At 33.6% G+C, this 20244-nt stretch overlaps 1 protein-coding gene across 8 annotated transcripts in view; it reads right to left on the bottom strand.

Moving 5' to 3' along the window:
* Positions 1–20244, bottom strand: part of LOC126811913 (synaptotagmin-7) — a 113024-nt gene that overhangs the window by 29750 nt on the left and 63030 nt on the right. Inside the window, exon 1 of one of the 8 annotated variants that reach the window (XM_050537964.2) lies at positions 12451–12739. The exons of 6 other annotated variants lie outside the window; for them this stretch is intronic. Coding sequence is in view for 1 of the 2 variants with exons in the window: in XM_050537963.2 (XP_050393920.1) it covers positions 9514–9529 (16 nt within the window). In the remaining variant the exon portion in view is untranslated. Of the gene's footprint in view, positions 1–9513; positions 9873–12450; positions 12740–20244 lie in introns of those variants that run through there. One more of the 8 variants, XM_050537963.2, reaches the window with a different exon arrangement.

A 20244-nucleotide genomic window follows, 5' to 3' on the forward strand; every position in this document is an offset into this window, starting at 1 on the left:
TGTAACATGTAGGTCAATGCTCTATTGACAATAATAAGGTGTTGACAGCATAAGTAGCAGAATCAGACAACAAAAATATAATAATAAATGTAGACTTCTTCCAATTCACTGGTTTATCATTTAGTAGTTGTCTAGTCATCCCCTCAATTAATCTTAATTTTCTGTTAAATTATTGGATGGAATGTTATGTCTGTAAGATAGGATGTTGCATTAACAAGTAAATTAATTGTCTTCATCCCAAGCCTGTAGTCAGATTCTAGGAAATGATTCAAGGTCACTTATAATTACTGTCTGATCAAAACAATTCTACTATACATCACCTTTTGATAGTTTAACATCAAAGTGAATTTCTTGTTAGTATGTCTGGAAATAATAATTGTACCTAACAAAATATACTGAGCGCCATGGAAAACGCATCACTTTTTTTTCCCAAATATTTTATTACTAGGTGGTTTTGTATGTATAATATTATGCAATACTATGAACTATTGTTTCACACAATGCACCCAAACTCAAAAAATATCGGCCCGTGTGCACATGAAAAACCCAATATTCACATGCAGCATTGTGTGTGAGCCCTTTAAAAGCATGTTTTCAACTTTATGTGCAGTACATGAACTGTGAAACGTCAATCTGTCGTAATTTGTTGTTGGACGTGTGAAGGAATCGAGCTAGAGATGCCGAGACTTATTGAAAATCAACGAAATGAAGCCATGGGAATATCCAGGGCTGGCATGTCTACACGTGGTAAATTGCCAGACACTTCAATTGTCATCAGTCGACTATTGTAAGGTTGGTGGAACGTGTTCGAGTTCATGACCGTCAACGTCCTGGTCCACAACGCGTTACAACCCAGACTCAAGACCGCTACATCCGGGTCAATCATCTGCGTGACAGATTCCGCCCAGCAACTCGAAGAGGTGCAGCAGTCGTCGGAAGACAAGGACCAGTAAGTGCCAACACCGTAAGACGTCGTCTAAGAGAAGTAGGACTCAGTGCACGACGACATTATGTTGGAGCTATCCTCAGGGATCATCACCGTCAGCGGCGTTTGATATGGGCTCAAGGACACCAGACATGGAGAAGAGTAGACTGGCAAAGTGTGCTCTTCAGTGATGAGAGTTGCTTTCATCTTTATCACGCTGATGGCCGTCAACGTGTGTGGAGACGTCTTAGGGAACGTCTTGCAGACTGCTGCGTCTTCGAAACGAATCGATGGGGTGGGGGAAGTTTAATGGTGTGGGGAGGCTTCACATTTCATCACCGTATGGACTACCTGGTTGCTAACAACATCAAGGTCTTGGACTGGCCAGCCATGTCTCCGGACATGGCACCGATAGAACAAGTCTGGGATGAGATTGGATGCAGTCTGTATCGGAGACCACAGATGCACACCATTGCTGCTTTAGAAGCTGCTCTTGTCCAAGAATGGAACAATTGGTAAATTCCATGCGACGTCGCTGCACAGCATGCATAATAGCCCGTGGAGGACACACCCGCTACTGACATCTGTGTCGTACTTTTCGTTTTGACCCCTCTGACTTTGTACCATTGATTACAGATTAAACATCCATAAGTGTACAAATGTGTTGTTATTGATGTGTTCCCATTTGAATATTGTTCACAATAAGAAGCAAAATAAATAAGATATGTTTACGAAAAACTAAGTGATGCGTTTTCCATGGCGCTCAGTTTATCAGGTATTAATGACTTGTATTAAAAGTATCACTAAAACTAAAAGCACTGAAAAAAGATAAACCTGAGCCCTGATAAAATGACAAGCACCCGTGGGGTTGTGCCTGACAATGTCTTTGACCGGTGCCTAATTTCCATGTATCAGGTAATATTAACCACAGTTATAGTTTCCAACACAAAATTTCATTTACAAGGGCTGGCTGAAAAGTTCTAATCCCGAAATGGATAGATCAATTGGATTAAAACAAACTTTTGCCACCAACAAGTAGAATCATTGAATGAATCATAGATATAAGAACTGTAACTGTAGTGATATTATTGTCTTCGTACCAGACCATCTTGTGAACATACCAATTGAAATCACCAGAAATGGACAAAACTGGCTATAGGACAGTCATCAAGTACCTGCACAACTGAATGGACTAACCCCAACACAGATACATACTGACAAGGTTTCCACTTTAGGGGATGATGCCCCTTTCTTTTCCACAATAAAGAAGTGGGCTGCAGAATTTAAGTGTGGTAAGAAAAGCCATGACGATGACCCACGTCCTGGAAGGCCATCAACATAAACCATTCAACAAAACATTACACTGGTGCATAATATGGTGATGGCTAATCGACGATTGACCACTCAACATATTGCCAGTGTTGTGGGCATCTCTGATGAGAGGGTGAGATTATCGCCAACAAGTTAGGAATGACACAAATATCTGCAAGAAGGGTTCCAAAGCTTTGACTGTGGATAAGATTTGTGCCAGATCCTTGACGTCCCAAGAATCTGCCATTTTGAAGCAGATCTTGAAAAGTTTTGGGCCTGATTTGGCCCCATCAGACTTCCACCTGTTTCCAAATATGAAAAAGGAAGTCGCTGGTCGTCATTTTCCTAGCAATGATGATGTCATGTCAGCTATGGACGATTTTTGTAGGGTAGCTGAAAAAAGATTTCTTCCTCACAGGATCCAGGCCTTGCAACATCATTGGCAAAACTGTGTACACCCCAAAGGGGACTATGTAGAAAAATAAATGGAAACGATTGACTTTGTACAAGTCTATATTGCTAGTTCCTTAGGAAAAAAATTGTCTGCGATATCACCCAAGGTGGAAGCAGACATAAATCCCTGCGAACAAACAAACAAGCAAATGAACAAACAAACATGTTTGATCATTCTGAAATTTTAAATTTTTTAGTCTGTTCACTTTTGGTTCTAATTGATTGCCATCATAAACATTTTAACAAGTCCTAATATCTTTATCTTTATCCCATTTATTCTGAAGATACCATGATCAAATCAAAGCTTGATGTAGACCATTAATTCCTCTATTTGATCAATATTAACCTGATGACATTCCTACATACAATTCATTAATCATATCTAAACACAACAATAGTACACAAATCTACACAAAATCAATTTACAGTAATTGCTTTGGTGGTGGTTCACTCAGTTCGAGCGAAACTGGGCAGTTTAAATTGGGATTATACATGTCCTAGACTTGCCTTTACGTGCATACAAATAATGAACCAAATTCCATTGTTATTTTTATCTTTTAACTACTTCAAATAGTTTGATTTTTAAGACAATCTAAATAGCAAAGTTCATATACAATATATAAAAATAAATATTGTCTATAAAACTATTCCGAAACAAAGTCTCAGTTGCAATTTAGCTTTGTCATTTCTCATACCACAAATATATCTTTGACCTTTCAACAGTTGAGGATAAAATCAATCAGTGACTGTACGATGGGATATAAACTACAATAACATGGAGGTTGTTATATCTCAAACATGGCGTCTTATTGTTAATCAATTTTATTCTGAATAATTTTCAACTGTCATTAGCACGAAACGAACAAATCATGTATAGTTTCAATGGTTTGAACACCTCATATTTATTTATATCATTTTATCGATAGCAAGGGAAATAAATGCCTTCGAAATTTAATAAATTTTGTGAGTAGTTGAATAAAGGCAACAAGTTTGAAGAAATCTCAAAAAACATCAATAACTTCTATATTATATAACATGACACAATCTCGGGGGGAAAAGTCTAGCCAATAAAGTGATTAAAAGGTTTTGGATGACAAGGCTCAGAACTCTGCAAAACATTTTGATATTGATCGAGTATATTCATTATACTATCTGAACTAATTTGAAATTATTTTGTTCAATAAATCTGTCCTTTTGAGCAACAAGCCAACAGTGAGGCTGATGTCCACCGCCGAAATCCCAAAATAAATAGATGACACATATTAATTAATAGCACATTTATTTTTTTCAAAAGTATCAAGCAATCAAACCAGATAGAATCAAAGTTATCGACCAATAAAGTTGCTTAGCTCTGTTTAGCTTTAGCTCAAAATGTTAATCATTGAACTCAGTCAAGACATTCACCTAATGAACATCAACATCAAGTTTAAACATTCTATCTCAATTAAAAGCAGAGTTGTAATGTTCTAAAGTCTTGACCAATCAAATTGTTTCATCACTCTCACTTAATTAAAACCAAAGTTATTGGGCCCAAAGCATCAACCAATCAGGTTGCTTATCTCTGCTTACCATTAGCAGGCAATGTTTATCATCGAAGTTCATCACGGCATTCACCTAATGAACGCCTACACCAAGTTTGAACAATTTACCTTAACTAGGAGAATTATTGTGTTCTAAAGTCTCTGCTTACCCTAAGCAGAAAATGCTTATTATGGAACTTAGTCAAGGTATTGATGTGATAAAACTATACACCAAGTGTCCTCACCATAGGCGTTGATTTTTGGGGGGACGGGGGGGGGGGGGGGACTCTTTAGAATCGAAAGGGGGGGAGGAATAGGTCTCTGTCCCCCCCATGATTTTGATCGCCAGGACAGATTTTCAGGTTTATATCCACATGAATGTCTTGTTCTGAAGGCTATCTAACCACTGCCTTGGGTCTCGACACAGTAATTTATCTTCACGATATCTTCCTCCTTAATTGAAGGTAGTCAATTTTACCATATCGTCATCATATTACCCCTAGTTACAGCTTTCATGGAAATAACACTAGTAAACTATTCGTAATTATTATTTTGGTTTGGTAATGAAAGGTTCCAGAGTTGGTCCGTCCCCCCCCCCCCCAAAAGTTATGACAAATCCGAGCCCTTGGTCCTCACTCTCACTTAATTAGAACTAATATTATCTTGTCCGAAAGCATCGATCAACCAATCAAATTGCTTATCTCTGCTTACCCTAAGTAGAAAATCCTTATCTTCGCACTCCATCGAGGCATTGACCTAATAAACACCCGCACCAAGTTTGAACATTCTAGCTCAATTAGAAAGAGAGTTATTGTGTCGCAAAAAGTGTGATGGACAGACAGACGGACGGACAGACAAGACGGACGAACCCATTTTAATAGTCCCCTGCTTTCTTTGAAAGGCGGGGGACAATAACAGAGCTTTGATGGCCGGAGCAGCAACATGTGGAATAATTGTTGCATAAATCTGAATTTGCATTGGGTTCATCATGTATATTATGAATCATCTAATAATAAGCCCAGAGAGACAACAATTATATATTAAAAAATAAATTAAAGCCTATGCTGGCCTATGCTCAACACACATAAGATTGCTTGCTAAAATAGAATATTGCATAGAACGAAACATCCTTTGAGGACAACATAGCTATAATGTCATTCTAAGCCTAAACATACAGGTAAACTGTTAAGACGCTTTAATATATTATACTATGTAGTATGCATCACATCTTAATTTTAATTAACACACATAAGCTACTATTTAATATATTATCATGTTTTTATGTGTCACAAATAATTTTTTTTATAATAGACGTCATTAGTTTGATTCTATGCATGAGTTATTATAATTTTATTTCATCTTTTCTAAGCTTGTACGTATATATCTAATGAATACGAGTACACCAGTAATCAACACTGAAAACGAGAATGGATAAATATTACAATATAAACATGATACAGATGATACATTTTATTATACAAAAAAAACCTTGATTTTACTCATGCAAAACACTTTATATCAGATAATATCAGATATTATCACAAAATAAAGGGTGTGTTCTTAAATTTAAACTGATAACTCTGCATCTCCTTAAAAGTTAAAGTAGCAATATAGTTATTCATTTATAAAAAAACCAACACATCCAGTCTTTGCATGTTTGCATGGAGTTAAAGCATACTTTATAATATGGTCATCTACAATCTTAAAAACCTCCATACTTCTCAAATACGTTCGAAACTCCTATTTAATTTTTAAATTGGTAGTCTATAAAAAAATTTTTTTTTACATTAATTAATGATGTTGAAAGTACCAAGCTTAAACTGTCAGAAATTCTTAATTAATAAATGTAATGTATAATTAAAAGCTGATTAATGACAACAAATTATTATGGCCAGGAATAGCATAGATTTATTGTCACTTTAAGAAAATGATTTTGGTTTTTTTTTTAGATTTTCACCCACACCCTATACATTATTTCACGTCTAATTCCCAACTTGTTGGAAATTAAAGTTTACTACTTTTCTTCCAATTATACAAAATTAGGACATATAGAGTAGGCCTACAAGTGCTTTTATGATTTCACCACATGTATAGTATAGTTATGGTCCGACATACCTTTCACTTCCGAATTAAACACAAAAGTCGAACAAGAACTTGTATGTCCACTCCAATGTAATTGATTTTATCAATGGATTGCAATTCAACTTAGATGCATTGTGACACATTTGGTCAGCATAAATCAAGGATGATGTCCCTTTAAACAGTGTTAGCGTTTGTGATATTGATTCAAATGGGTACAATCAATAAAGTTAATGGAAATAGATTGTTTCTATAAAAGTGATGTTTAATTGTTGGTCCAATCAGTGTATTGATGTAATGAATGTTTTACTACGTACATCAATCAGATAAATGATTTGATATGTCTAACACTATAAAGATACATGTTACACCTCTAAAACCACTAGCAATCCAATTACCACTAAATATTAAAGGGACAACACATCCAATCAAATCCTTTTAGTCGATATTGTCCAGGTGGTGTTATGAATTATTTCTGTATTTTGATCAGCCAATACAAAACACTATTCAAAATGATATAAATCGAGAAAACTTAGCTTTCAAACAGTCTCCTTACCCCCAAAAAATATTCATGTAAGAAGAATACAAATTAATGACAAAATTTACATACAAAGCGGTTACAAATAGTTTATGAAAAAGTTAAGATAATTTGTGGGTAATCAGGTGAAAAATATTCCAGAAGTCAAGGTAGGGTTACGATAAAGATACGAAATGAAAGAATCATCTATACGAATTGAAGCGATCAAGTTACGAATGAGTTACAGATATGCCGAATTGATAATGAATATGCCTAATTGCTTACGAATATGCCAAATTCAATTATAAATACACTACGCTCTCAAGGAATGATTCCGATAAAGCTACATAAGGATTATGATATTTGGCACTATTCATCAAAGAATCGAATAGGAAGCTGAACATTACAGAAGATAAGAAATTTGTAGACCGTACACGAAAGTGGCCAAACTATGAACTGCTACGAACAATACGAATGTGTAAGAACCAAAAAAGAATCACTCACGAACCATTAAGATTTCTCAACGAAACAGAAAACGTTTTGATTCAGGCGATTCATGGCATTCGTAGCCCATATGACAGCAGGCTTTCAAATATCACTGACAAACTTCATGAACCATCTCGTGGCATAGGTAGCCCACATGAAGATGGGGCATAATAGTGAATGTTAACAGAACACACGTCTGGTTTATAAAAATTGTCCCAACTTTTTTTTAAATATATAATTTATATGAAATGAAATGAAATGAAATGGGGTTTAACGTCCTACTGTTCTGCTCCTATACTGGGCTAATGAAGACGGGCATACGCCATACAGTGTGCTATGAGGGAAATTTTGCCCGGGCAGCGGCACTATCGCCTACTCTTATATCGAATTCCAACTGCCAAGGGATCTTTTACATGCATTCTAATGTATACACGGGACCTTAATTTATATGAATTACATATCTCTGCTAAAGCTTTCTATCGTCATTTGAATCTCTGGCAAACTATCATAATGTTGCATGAATGTTGAATATCAATACAAAAATATAGTTATATTCTGTTCAGTATTTGCAAAGATATAATAAACATGAAGTACATTATATTGGAGATTATGTTGGGAAAAATTAAATATTGTCAGAAAATTCAAATGACGGTCAACAGCTCTCATATTATTATATTTCAGTTTCATAGGTGCTGAGTAGGCTTTTATTTAATCTTAACAAAATATAGCAATTTATATTCTGACATATTATTCCTTTTCTCCTCAAGAACTGATCATTGCAGATAACCACATTATAATTTGTGTGGCTTATATATCTCAGCAGTTCTGAATCAATGCTCAACAAGGTCATCAAAAATCTATCTGATCTAGCCAAATATTTTATTATCTCCAGTCAATTTCAACACCATTAATTAACCCTTGAATAAATAACCATGAACAGTTATTTGGGTGTTTTATGCTCTGTTGGACAAAGCTCATGTAGGTGAATTCTTTAATTTTATACTAAACTATACATCATGCATCATTTGTTTGATCGAGGACTACAGAATCTTTGTCGAAATGTCAATCACTTATATAAACAGTGCCGGTAATTATATTCCATAGAACTGTATATTTCCACTGTTCAGTTCATTTCATTTATAAATATAGCCTAGTTAGGTGATATGTAGCATAAAATATTGATGATTACATCAACATTAATATGTACCACACGTTTTGAAAATTAATGTTATGTTAGATATTTAAACAGATATTGTAATATATCACAGTGTGAAATGTTTGTTGTAACTTACATATATACTCATGCTTATATGTAGTTGTGAGTAAACTATTATTATTATTATATCATAATTACTAAATAACTTAGTAGTACTAATTGGATGCTAATTATCAAAATTAAAATGTGTCAGCTTTAAACTGGACATTAGATAATTTTTTGTGATTTTAAATGATTTTTACAAATTTTCTAACAAAGATTTGAATGAATGTGAAAGAAATTAATACTAAATGCACAAGATTAAATGATAAATAGGTTATTTTAGTGTGAATTAAGCCCTAGAAATTTGATATTTTCCGAAAAATGCAAATGATGCATAGAGTCTTTAATAAAACATCTATACTAGACATCTATATTTGACAAACATGTGCCCACCCTTTTGGTCAGTCTGGCCATCAAAGGTAGTGTGGTAACTATAAAGATGTAAATTGAAAAATGAGAGTACCAGTACTTAATATTCAGTTATGATTTCTAGTCTACGTAAATATGATGTTTTAAATTCAATTTGTTTCTATGATCTCTCCTATAATACCCTTGAATTGTCTAACATAAAAGTCTTCATTCAATGAATAATTGAATCACAAATCAATTTCTGAATTGACCATTAGAAATCACATAATACAAAAGTTAAATAATGTCCACATTACATTTCTTATGAGATATTAATGTAGACATTGCTGAATGTTTACAAAGTATGACACCAGACATATCAATCTACTGGTAACTTATTGGCTCCACTTGTGAACTGTGACCTTTTTGCTCAAATTCTATGCTGTTTAAAATACATAGCAATATTTCTGCAGACCTATAAATGCACCACACCCAAGTCCACCTACCCAGAAATGTGCATCACAAGCTCCACAAGTTTGTATTCAACCATTACCCCGAACTCCACAAACTTTCATGTGGACAAGGGAAAAGAAATCATAATAAAAGTTGGCTTTACCTGTTATAATAGCCATTATATTTGTGTATCATCCACACTATCACATCAAAACTACTCCACACTTTATCTATATAGCATACCATCAGAACAAACCATGTCAACTCCTCACAATACTTCAACTACATCTACTAATCATTTAACAAAAAAGTTTCTGAGTTAATCCTTGCTTATCACACAATGTAATAACACTGTATGTGAGTCCTTGTACAATAATACAGTTCTGTGTATTTCATAATATTCAACATTAGACTAATATAGACATGGCTTCTATTGTTTGTCAATGTTATTATATATTGAGAAATACTATAGTTATAAAAGGTTATGATTAAAGGTACTTCCCATACACACCACTACAAATTAGGCCTATCATGCATATAGACCCTAGAAACCCTGCTGTGTTTAAACTAGTATAAATCATGTGGTATACATAACAAGATCCAACTCATGGCCTTGTGTTACACAGTTTTATTGACATTGTATGGTTAGGATATAACACATTTATCAAAGTAGAGAAAAATATATTATATATACTTGCATGGTTCATAAAATCAATTTTTTCTTATGACATATATTATCATACAAACAATTGATATTTCAGGCAAGTAAATTAAAAAACAACACTTGATTGACTTTCAGAATACAAATATCCATGAGGATATTTTCTTTTCAAAACAAATATTTTTTTTTACAAAATTCTGTTTTAGAATGTCTAAAATTTATTTATGTGGCCTAAGTAAAGCATTAATATTATAATCATTACACAAGCTGTTTTCCTATAATATATTTATATGCTAATCAAACACAAACATAGAAGAATAAATTCTGCTTGCTTAATTTGTATATACTATATAGCTGTATAAAATTACCATTATTTATCGATTTTGATTTACAAATAGTAGTTTAATAATGGCAAGCAACAGATTTTTGTATTAATTACAAATTATATCAATCTTACTTTAATCAACGCAAATAATTCTAATTAAAAAAAAAAAATAATAAAACTATTTTCATTTGATATTAAATAATTCTAACATTCTAAACTATGAAACCTTTTTCAAGAAAAAAACAATTTTCATAAATGTCTGAATTGTTTAATTTAAAGAACGAAAACAACAGTTTTATTTGATTGAATAAACAGGGTAAACCCTTAAAAATAAATTTGAAGAGAAACCTGCAAGTAGAACTTGAAGCCATTACAATTATGATGTAACATTCCTTTTTGTTAACTGAAAATCTTCCTGCAATTTAAAACTGCATGGGTTGACAAACTAGATTTGGGATAATTTTTTTATATTTTTTAAATTACATTTTGGTAACTTCATGATCTTTACATTAGAATGTTAGAACCAGCAGTTGCCAGGCAAGATACACCCACATTTTGCAAGAGATGGATATAGAGAACAAGCTAAAAAAAAATAAAACCACGATTTTTCGTACAACCAGGGGCCATAATCCATAAAGTTATGGTCTGAAATGCACAATTAAACAGCAGAAAAAGAAGTTGACAGTCGATAATCCAAGAATTACTTAGGCTTTGATATTTATAGTAAATGGATCTTCTCCTCAATTAAGTCACATGACAAACAACGATGCTTAAGATGTAAAATGTATTGAAAGGGATTTGAAGCAAATTTTTGATAAATAAATTAGTATGCATATTTTTTCTAATCCAAATATATCATCAAATAACCCAGTTTGTATGTGTGAAGGCATCTGTAAATGAATTATAGTGACAAGTGCTTGATTCTTTTTGCTTTAAAATACCATATTATTTTTGATTTGGGTTAAAACAAGCCAACTGTAAGGCTGATGTCCCCAGCCGAAATCCCAAAATAAATAGATAACACAATCATATTCATTAATCGCACATCTATTTTTTTCAAAAGTACCAAGCAATCAAACAGATTATCACCTGTTGACTAAGTTTCATCACTCTCTATCAGATAGAATCAAAGTTATCTTGTCCCAAAGCATCGATCAATAAAATTGCTTAGCTCTGCTTAGCTTTAGCTAGAAATGTTAATCATTGAACTCAGTCAAGACATTCACCTAATGAACATTTACATCAAGTTTAAACATACTACCTCAATTAAAAGCAGAATTGTTATGTTACAAAGTCTTGACCAATCAAATTGCTTATCGATCCTTAGCCTAAGCAGAAAATTCTCATCATCAAACTCAGTCAAGGTAATGATACATTGTATATTCAATCTATAATCGGAGTTTCATCACTCTCACTTAATTAGAACTAAAGTTATCATGTCCCTTAAGCATCAACCAAGCAAATTGCTTTAATCCGATTGAAGAAATCTGTGTGCATCATAAGTTGTAATATTTATCTTTAACTGAAAATATATTTCTTATGAAATGAAATGGGGTTTAACGTCCTACTGTTCTGCTCCTAAACTGGGCTAATGAAGACGGGCATATGCCATACAGTGTGCTATGAGGGAAATTTTGCCCGGGGCAGCGGCACTACGGCCTACTCTTATATCGAATTCCAACTGCCAAGGGATCTTTTACATGCACGCCAATATGTACACGGGACCTCAGTTTTTCGTCCTATCCGAACGACTAGACAGCTGTCCTTGTCAGGCCCTCCGTCCTGCATCAAAGACAAGGGGAAACCATGCCGGAAAATCTGGATGAACTTTCTCGGCCATTGCAGGGATCGAACACCCGACCTCCAGGCTAGCAAGCCAGCGTCTTACCCACTTAGCCACCTGATCCCCCATATATTTCTTATGACTCATAAATCTAGAAATATAGATTAAAGAAACATTCCCACAAAACTCTTGGTAAGTATAATGTACGAAGAGCTAATAAATTTTTTCCTGGATTTTATAGTCTCCAATAGATAGTACTGTTTGAAAAACTTTGTAGATGTTGACAAATAACACAAAAAAAACCCTACCAAACCAAAACTTCTTTGCTTACCTTCAATGAGGTTGTCGAGTTATGATGTACTTCCAGAAGTTGATGACAACAATTACCATTGGGAATGACATACGTCATCTCTTAAAAGACAGTGCCACATTAATTAATAAAGTGTTCCTTCCTGATATGTGTGAATGTCACCTAGTAGCAGGAACTAATTACATATAGCTTAGAATTTTGGTACAAACAGAACTGACCATATGGATCACTAGTGTATAGTTAATGTAAGTACGATAAATTCAAGCTATATTGATCTAAAGAGAGATGTTTCATTTTCAACTTCGCATTTAGTATAGATCAATATTCTTACTAACACTAGTTCTATACCACATAGGTAATTGTTCTATAATTATATTAACATGTTCCCTCTGTCGAGAATAATAGTTTTTGATTAATTGCTCTTTCTTTGACGATATAATGTATAATATGCTGATTATTATATGAGATCATCATTTAATATTCTATGTAAATATTCATAATTGAATCAATTATTCAACTAGTGATAATTATAGAATAAATTGTATAGTCTCTATGCTTGTCATGTAAATGTAAACAAATAAAAGTGTTTTTATGACACATCATATTCCATTTAAGGCTATGACATTTGCTATGCTTATTATAGGAGCTAAACCTCTTTGATTTAGGCCAAAATATCAAACTGACTGTTGAACACAGTGGCTCTATCAGTGCAGTGGACCTATAATTTTATATTAGCAGACACCCATTTCAAAGAACATGTATTAAATCAACATATTTGTTTTAACCAAATTAAAGATCTACTAGCTATTTTAACAAGGTTACAGGAGGAAAAAAAACTGAATGACATTTATTAGATGATTTAATAATTGATCTATATCTTCAACAAAACAAAATACTCATCAGAAATAACTAAAATAGAGTTTAACAATTATGCCAATAATTAGGAGCTATAGTTTAGTCTAGACAGAGTGCTACCGCCTACTCTTATTTTGAAGGGTTCTTTTAAGTGTACACCATGTTTTTCATACCTTCCGAACAACAAGACAATGTTCCTTGCCAGGTCCCCTGTCCTGCACCTCTGACAAGGGGGGTACTATGATGCAAAATCCTGAGGTACTTTACTATACCATTCAAACGCTTATTTTTAAACCAGTTCAAAATCGCCGGAGTTTTTAAGACAGGATCGTGTTGCGTTCACACGTACTATAATCCAAACCAGTTTAACTATTTTGACCTCTTCGGTCGGAAGTTTGAGTTAACTATACATGGGTAGCTTCTAGCTTCATATTCTTTATTCAGTTCTCGCACGCTTTTGATTACACTGGCACTGCCTGACCCAGGAATGTAACTTACTGCGTAAGTTGGTAACTTTTTCAAATAAAAGAGGAATCTTGAAATAAAGGCTCGGATAAAATCTCAATGGGAACATATATTCTGGCCACGGTTTCTTTATGAATGTGTCCCGATTAACACATGTTGCTATAATAAGTATACACAAATATCATTAATCAGCTATACACAAACAGATATTATTTTGATAATAATTTTTGTGCTATGCCCGTCTGTTATTGTTTATATATGGGCATCTAGCTCGTACAATTTCGGGTGGTGCGTCAATTGTTTTCCTGACACTAATATTAATGCCCATTTGATATCCTGTTTGGATAAATGTCTATAATCGCCTGTCTTAAAGGATAACTTGGAACTGCCCTCTGTCCACCCCATCTTCCATCCCAAATTTGAATGATTTGTTTGTTTGCCATTATTTATGGTGGTTTACTCTTGGGTCAGTTTGCCTTTTCTTATGGTTGTTTGCTTTTATGTTGGTTTGAAATTGCTTATGGTTTGGGCCGGTTCGATGGGTTTCGATTCAGCTCACCGATTATTTGATCCTCAGAAGCATGAGGTTCTTTAATTGGTAATTGCTTAATAGTTTTTAATAATCACATATCTTTAAAGCAATCTAATTACATTTAATTACTGTCAGTACCTATGCTGCAGTTGTCACAAAATTTAATTTGCTCTCTACATTAATCTGTTATATACAAGCCAACAGTGAGGCTGATATCCCCCGCCGAAATCCCGAAATAAATAGATGACACATATGCATATTAATTAATTGCAAGTTTATCTTCTTTAAATGTATCGAGAAATCAAATTGATTATCAACTATACACTAAGTTTCATCACTTTGTCTCAGATAGAATCAAACTCAAAGAAATTGCTTGACTATGCTTAGCTTTAGCGGGAAATGTTAATTATTGAACTCAGTCAAGACATTCACCATGAACATCAACGTCAAGTTTAAACATTCTACCTCAATTAAAAGCAGAGTTGTAATATTCCAAAGTCTTGACCAATCAAGATGCTTTTCACTCCTTAGTAAAGGTAATGATATAATGAATCTATACTCAGAATCAAATTACTTATCATATTGCTTACCATAAGCAGACAATGTTCATCATCAAACTCCATCAAGGCATTGACCTAATGAACACGTACACCAAGTTTAAATATTCTAACTCAATTAGAAGGAGAGTTATTGTGTTTCAGAGTCTCAACCAATCAAATTGCTTATCGCTCTGCTTACCTTCAGCAGGAAATGTTCATCAAGTTTCATCACTCTCACTCAATTTGAAATAAAGTTATCGTGTCCCAAAACATCAATTCCAATCAAATTGCTTATCTCTGCTTACCCTAAGCAGAAAATGTTCATCTTCGAATTCCATCAAGACAGCGACCTAATAAACACTTACATCAAGTTTGAACATTCTAGAGAAGGAGAGTTATTGTGTACCAAAAAGTGTGACGGACCGACAGGCGGATAGACCAACAATCAAAATAAATGCAACCTTGCATATGGACAAATTCTACATATGGTATTGACAAGTAAATTATTTTTTAAATGTTAGACTCTTCCAGTTCCTGGTGACTGTAGAGTTTCTTAATCACATGTCTATCAAAACAAATGTATCCATTATCCTACATTCCTAGAACTTTATTTCAATAAAAACAGACATATTGTTTTTGTAGTTGAGGTAATAATTATCCTTAATACTTAATCCCAATATATAGTTTACTAAAGAATAAAAGATTCTCTTACTCATTATTTCAATGGGGTACCATAGCTTAATAAATTCATATTATAATATATCATGATATTATTAGCATTTAATGAGAAAATTAAGTAACCATTTTGCTAAATGTCATAGAAGTTAACCTTTCACTAGACTTCCATGGCAGAAAAACTACTACTGGTTGAATAATTAATACCAACGGTTGTCATGTATACATCGAATAATTAATCATCATGAAGTCCCTGGTTTCTCTCATGACCGCAATAGTTGACTATAGTAAAGATTAATTTCTGACTAGAGCAATTCCAGCCCTAACGAGAACAATTAAATTCTTAACCAGTCGTCTACATTTAAAAGCATACCAGATGCCACTGCAACACAATTGTTAGCTATCATGAATTTCTTTAAAATAAAAGATAAGCAAAAACAATTGTTAACAAGAGACAAAGAAAATACCAATGGGCAAAATTGGTTAATAACAAGAGGACTATCCTGATTAAATAATTTCTTTTATAGTTTGAGCATGGTATCATCTGTTCTAAGAAATCTAACAAACTACTGGTAGTAAACTATATACTGTATATTTGTCATATAAGGATTTATAAGTGTCAGTAACATGATCAGATCAAAAAGATCAAGAATATAGATAAGGGCCGGGTTGTGGGTTCACAAAATTTCATAAATTGGAATGCTAATGTGGCATAACTCTGTGATTTGAATTTAGATAGGTTTCCTCTTGAGGCCCAAATGAACAATAACAGCATGCTTTCTCAAATTCAATTGAGAACTTTGTACAGTACTGTAAACTTTAAAATATACTGGAAGAAACCTCCTCAAAATTCTTTTCTAATCTACAATCTGAAAATTTTGAAAATCAATAGAGTTTTCCCTTTTACCCTGATCAACAATCCAAGTTTTAAAATCTTTTATTGAGAAATCTGACCAGCAAAAACCTTTTATTGTGAAATCTGACCAGCAAAAATGACAGGCGGATTGACAGAGATAAAGTCTATAACCCCCTGGTTTCACTGGTAGAGGACCAATAAAAGGTCGAATGACCATAGAAAGATCATTCCAACATACCACATAACATTCAAGGATAGATTCTCTTGCCTGATGGATCTCAATCTGTTTCACAGAGATCTTCTAATATCTCTGTAACAGATGACTGTTTCGACACGTGACGTCACATCACGCGGTGTCAATCGTTGGCTCAACAGCACATGCATTGTTTACATAAGACGTTACTGATTCAGGCTAAATGGTGAATTTTACTTATTTTAATACCCATTTACACTAAATAGGAAATGATTTTTACCTACAAATAATTCAAACATCTTAGAATTTAATTTGATGGAAGAAAAAAGTTAATATTTGGGACTCATTAAGTCGCATGATGTCATTCTTATCAGTGATTGTAGCAGCCTAGCAAAAATTCACTGCTGATTAGTGTGGATGGATCTGTCATATAAATAAAATAATAATATCAAGATCACCTCAAATTAAACAACAATTATCTAGTTTAATTGGTTCTACTTGATTATGTTAACATCAAATATATTATACTCAGTCCGGTGGCTGAAGGGGTGGGTGGGGGAATCGCCACCAGAGCTGTGAATTTATAAGACTAAGTTTTTCTAGACCAATTTTTTGCATAGATTCCGAATCTGGGTGGTGATCAGGCCTTTGAGGGGGCATTTTCAAGATATGGGGGGTCGAGTGTCTACAATTGGGGGGAAATGTCATTATGTTGACATAAATGATGATCATGCTATATATTAATAAAACATAAATTTCTAGAACTGTCCATCTTTAAAGTGTATATGATACCCCTGGACAACTGTTTTGATTTGTGGCAAGTAATTTGTATATATGCTTGATAATGACCAGTGAAATCTTGTCGAAACTTCGTGTGTATATAATATAGTGATTGTTATCCATAGAACTGTGCTGTGTTATATTATGTTCAATCGCTAAATGTCATTCAAATATACACATTTTGATCGATAATGAGACGGACAAAAGTAGAAAATAACGCAGAAGGCGACTTACACCAGTAGATGACGCTAGAAGAAAGATTTTCTTGGTGGAAAAATAACAGACCTTTCTTTATTACCACCTTGCCGTAGTGATCTTTTGCTGCATGGCTGGAATGAAGATTTACAATGTGAATTGGTATCTGAAGCATATCCAAAGGGTATATGTCAGCTGTTGGTCAACAACCACGAAGATATTTATCTCGCTCATATTACGAACTAATATCTAAACATATCTCTGATTTACTGTGTTTTTGATTTACATGTTCAGATCTATTGAAAAGTACTATCATAACGAGAAACCATTTTTAAGGTAAATTTTGAACCAAATGATTTAGAGATGTTTCATCAAGCTCTAAGAAAATCACAATCTAAATCAATGTGAACTCATTTCCCCGCCAATTTTACCCCGCTCCCCCCAACCCACACACACACACACATACGCACACCAGCTAGGCTTCTACCTATGATTTCTGTACACAAAAATACATGTTGCACCCCGCTCCATGGGCACCTACCCCGGCACCCACCCCTACACAATGGGAATCTTAAAAATATATTTAGAGATGTATCATCAAGCTCTAAGAAAATCATAATCTAAATCAATGTGAACTCATTTCCTGCCAAAAACTTGGTCTCATAAATTCACAGCTCGGGTGGCGATTCCCCCCCTTCAGCCATTGGACTAAGAGATCTACTGCAGTTATCTTGTATGATGTCTGAAAAGAAACCCTGATACACCAGTATCACATAAAGCTGTCCCTTGTCTACTACACAAAAGTGGCAACTTCAAATTTGAAGTAGATATTTATCATTAAAAAGATTTGATGGATAATAAATAAAACTGCCTCAAATCTACTTTGACAAATAAATTTTTGTGAAATGCTGATAGATGTCGAGTTGTCTTTGAAGCTTTGAAGTATCGAGCAAGCAAATTATTTGATCAATGGGAAAATTGGATGAAATGGCTTTTGCTTTTTTGTGATTTTGTTATAAAGTTAATCTATTGTCTTTATGTCAAATATTCCACAACCATCTATTTCAAAAGTCAAGAACTTTTAAGAAAATATCTTCCATCGGCAAACAATGCATGTTTTACTGAATGAATTTAATAATAAATGAATAATTTTCTCGAGGAATATATTTTCCTTTCTTGTTAAATTGAATTCCAATGCAACAGGATACATTTAATACAATCATTTTTGAGAGTCGTGAAAGGGATGAATTTCAATTAATGATTACGTATTGACTACATTTCAGTTTTATTTTAAATAACTTTGCCATAGATTACAGCTGAATATCGAAGACTGTCAGGGGACGAGGGAGTAGTTATTTCTTTTATTTATAATGCATTTTCATTCTTTTGCGAGAACTAACTATACGCAAGTAAAACTCCTGCAAACATCGAATATTAAGATAAGTAAAGCAAAGGACTGAATAGAAAAGAAACCTCTAATTAAACAATCATCTGTTTAAGAATAATCACTAGCAGATCTGCAGGAACAGAGTAAAAGGTGTACATCTTCTGTTCTAGTAGTCTCTATCTGTATTAAGACTCATATTCTCCCTATTGATAGTATTAGTAACTACATTATAAAATAAGCAATGTCAATGGCTGACAGTGGTCAATGCTACAGTTGGCAGTTCAGTAATGTTTACAACATCATTAGAAAAATAATCCACCTAATACAGTTAACCAATGGAATCAACAAAATTCTGCATGAACTGTCTCAGGATGTTCTTTAACTTAAGGCTAACAACAATTTCTGTTATATCTTAAGCTCAAGAATGTTGTACCGTTCTAGGAAATCAGTTGTGATTCCAACTATATACATTTTCAAAAATAACGATGCCACATTGGTTCTAAAATAGAATAAAGTGTGCCTGAATGATTTTGCAGCAGTGAAGTTGTCTTGACTTAACCAACCTCAAAAAGACCAATGTCATTGGAATGTCTAGTCATGACATACATAACATTCACTGCTGCTTGCAATTGGGTATTGGATGAACACACTTGAACCCAATGCTGCATTTTTAAAACCACTATATAGTGTGTGGTTCTATCAACAATATTTGAGATGTGGTGTAACTAAACGATAATAGTTTAAATATGTGGGAAAACCAACAATGTGCACTTTGATAATATACATGTACCTACATAACAAATACATCAGACATGTTTTTCTTCTGTTTTTGAGTAGTGAACATAGTCAATTCTATACAAACTGCATCAAATTAATAAATCAATTATTTCCTTTTAGTGTTAACAGGTACATTGAAACTGATTAGTTTAAAATAAATCTTAAAGGAGCTAAGTCTCTAACTCAATATTTTCCATAATATTTGAAAATAAAAACATGAATTAGAATTCAATATTGATCAATTTCAATCAATATTGATGTTGGTATCTTGCCGTGAAACTATAGGACCCTAATATCCAATATTTAAGACACAATTAACATTTTATAATCAGTACACAAGTTGTGTACCCTCTGCTTTCGGGTGCCATTTTGTAATGAAGAAATAAAAACATATCCTACAACACAATGTGCAAGTAATTAGTAAAGGCTGATTCACAATCGACAAAATAATAATTTAAAAAATGTGTAGAATGCACTAAGCAGGTGTAAACGACTGCCGTTCAATTCCACCAAATAATTGATTAGAAATTACAATATTTTGTTTTATAAAAATTGAATATA

The sequence above is a fragment of the Patella vulgata genome, chromosome 2 (assembly GCF_932274485.2).
Source record: "Patella vulgata chromosome 2, xgPatVulg1.2, whole genome shotgun sequence".
Taxonomy (NCBI): Eukaryota; Metazoa; Mollusca; class Gastropoda; family Patellidae; genus Patella; species Patella vulgata.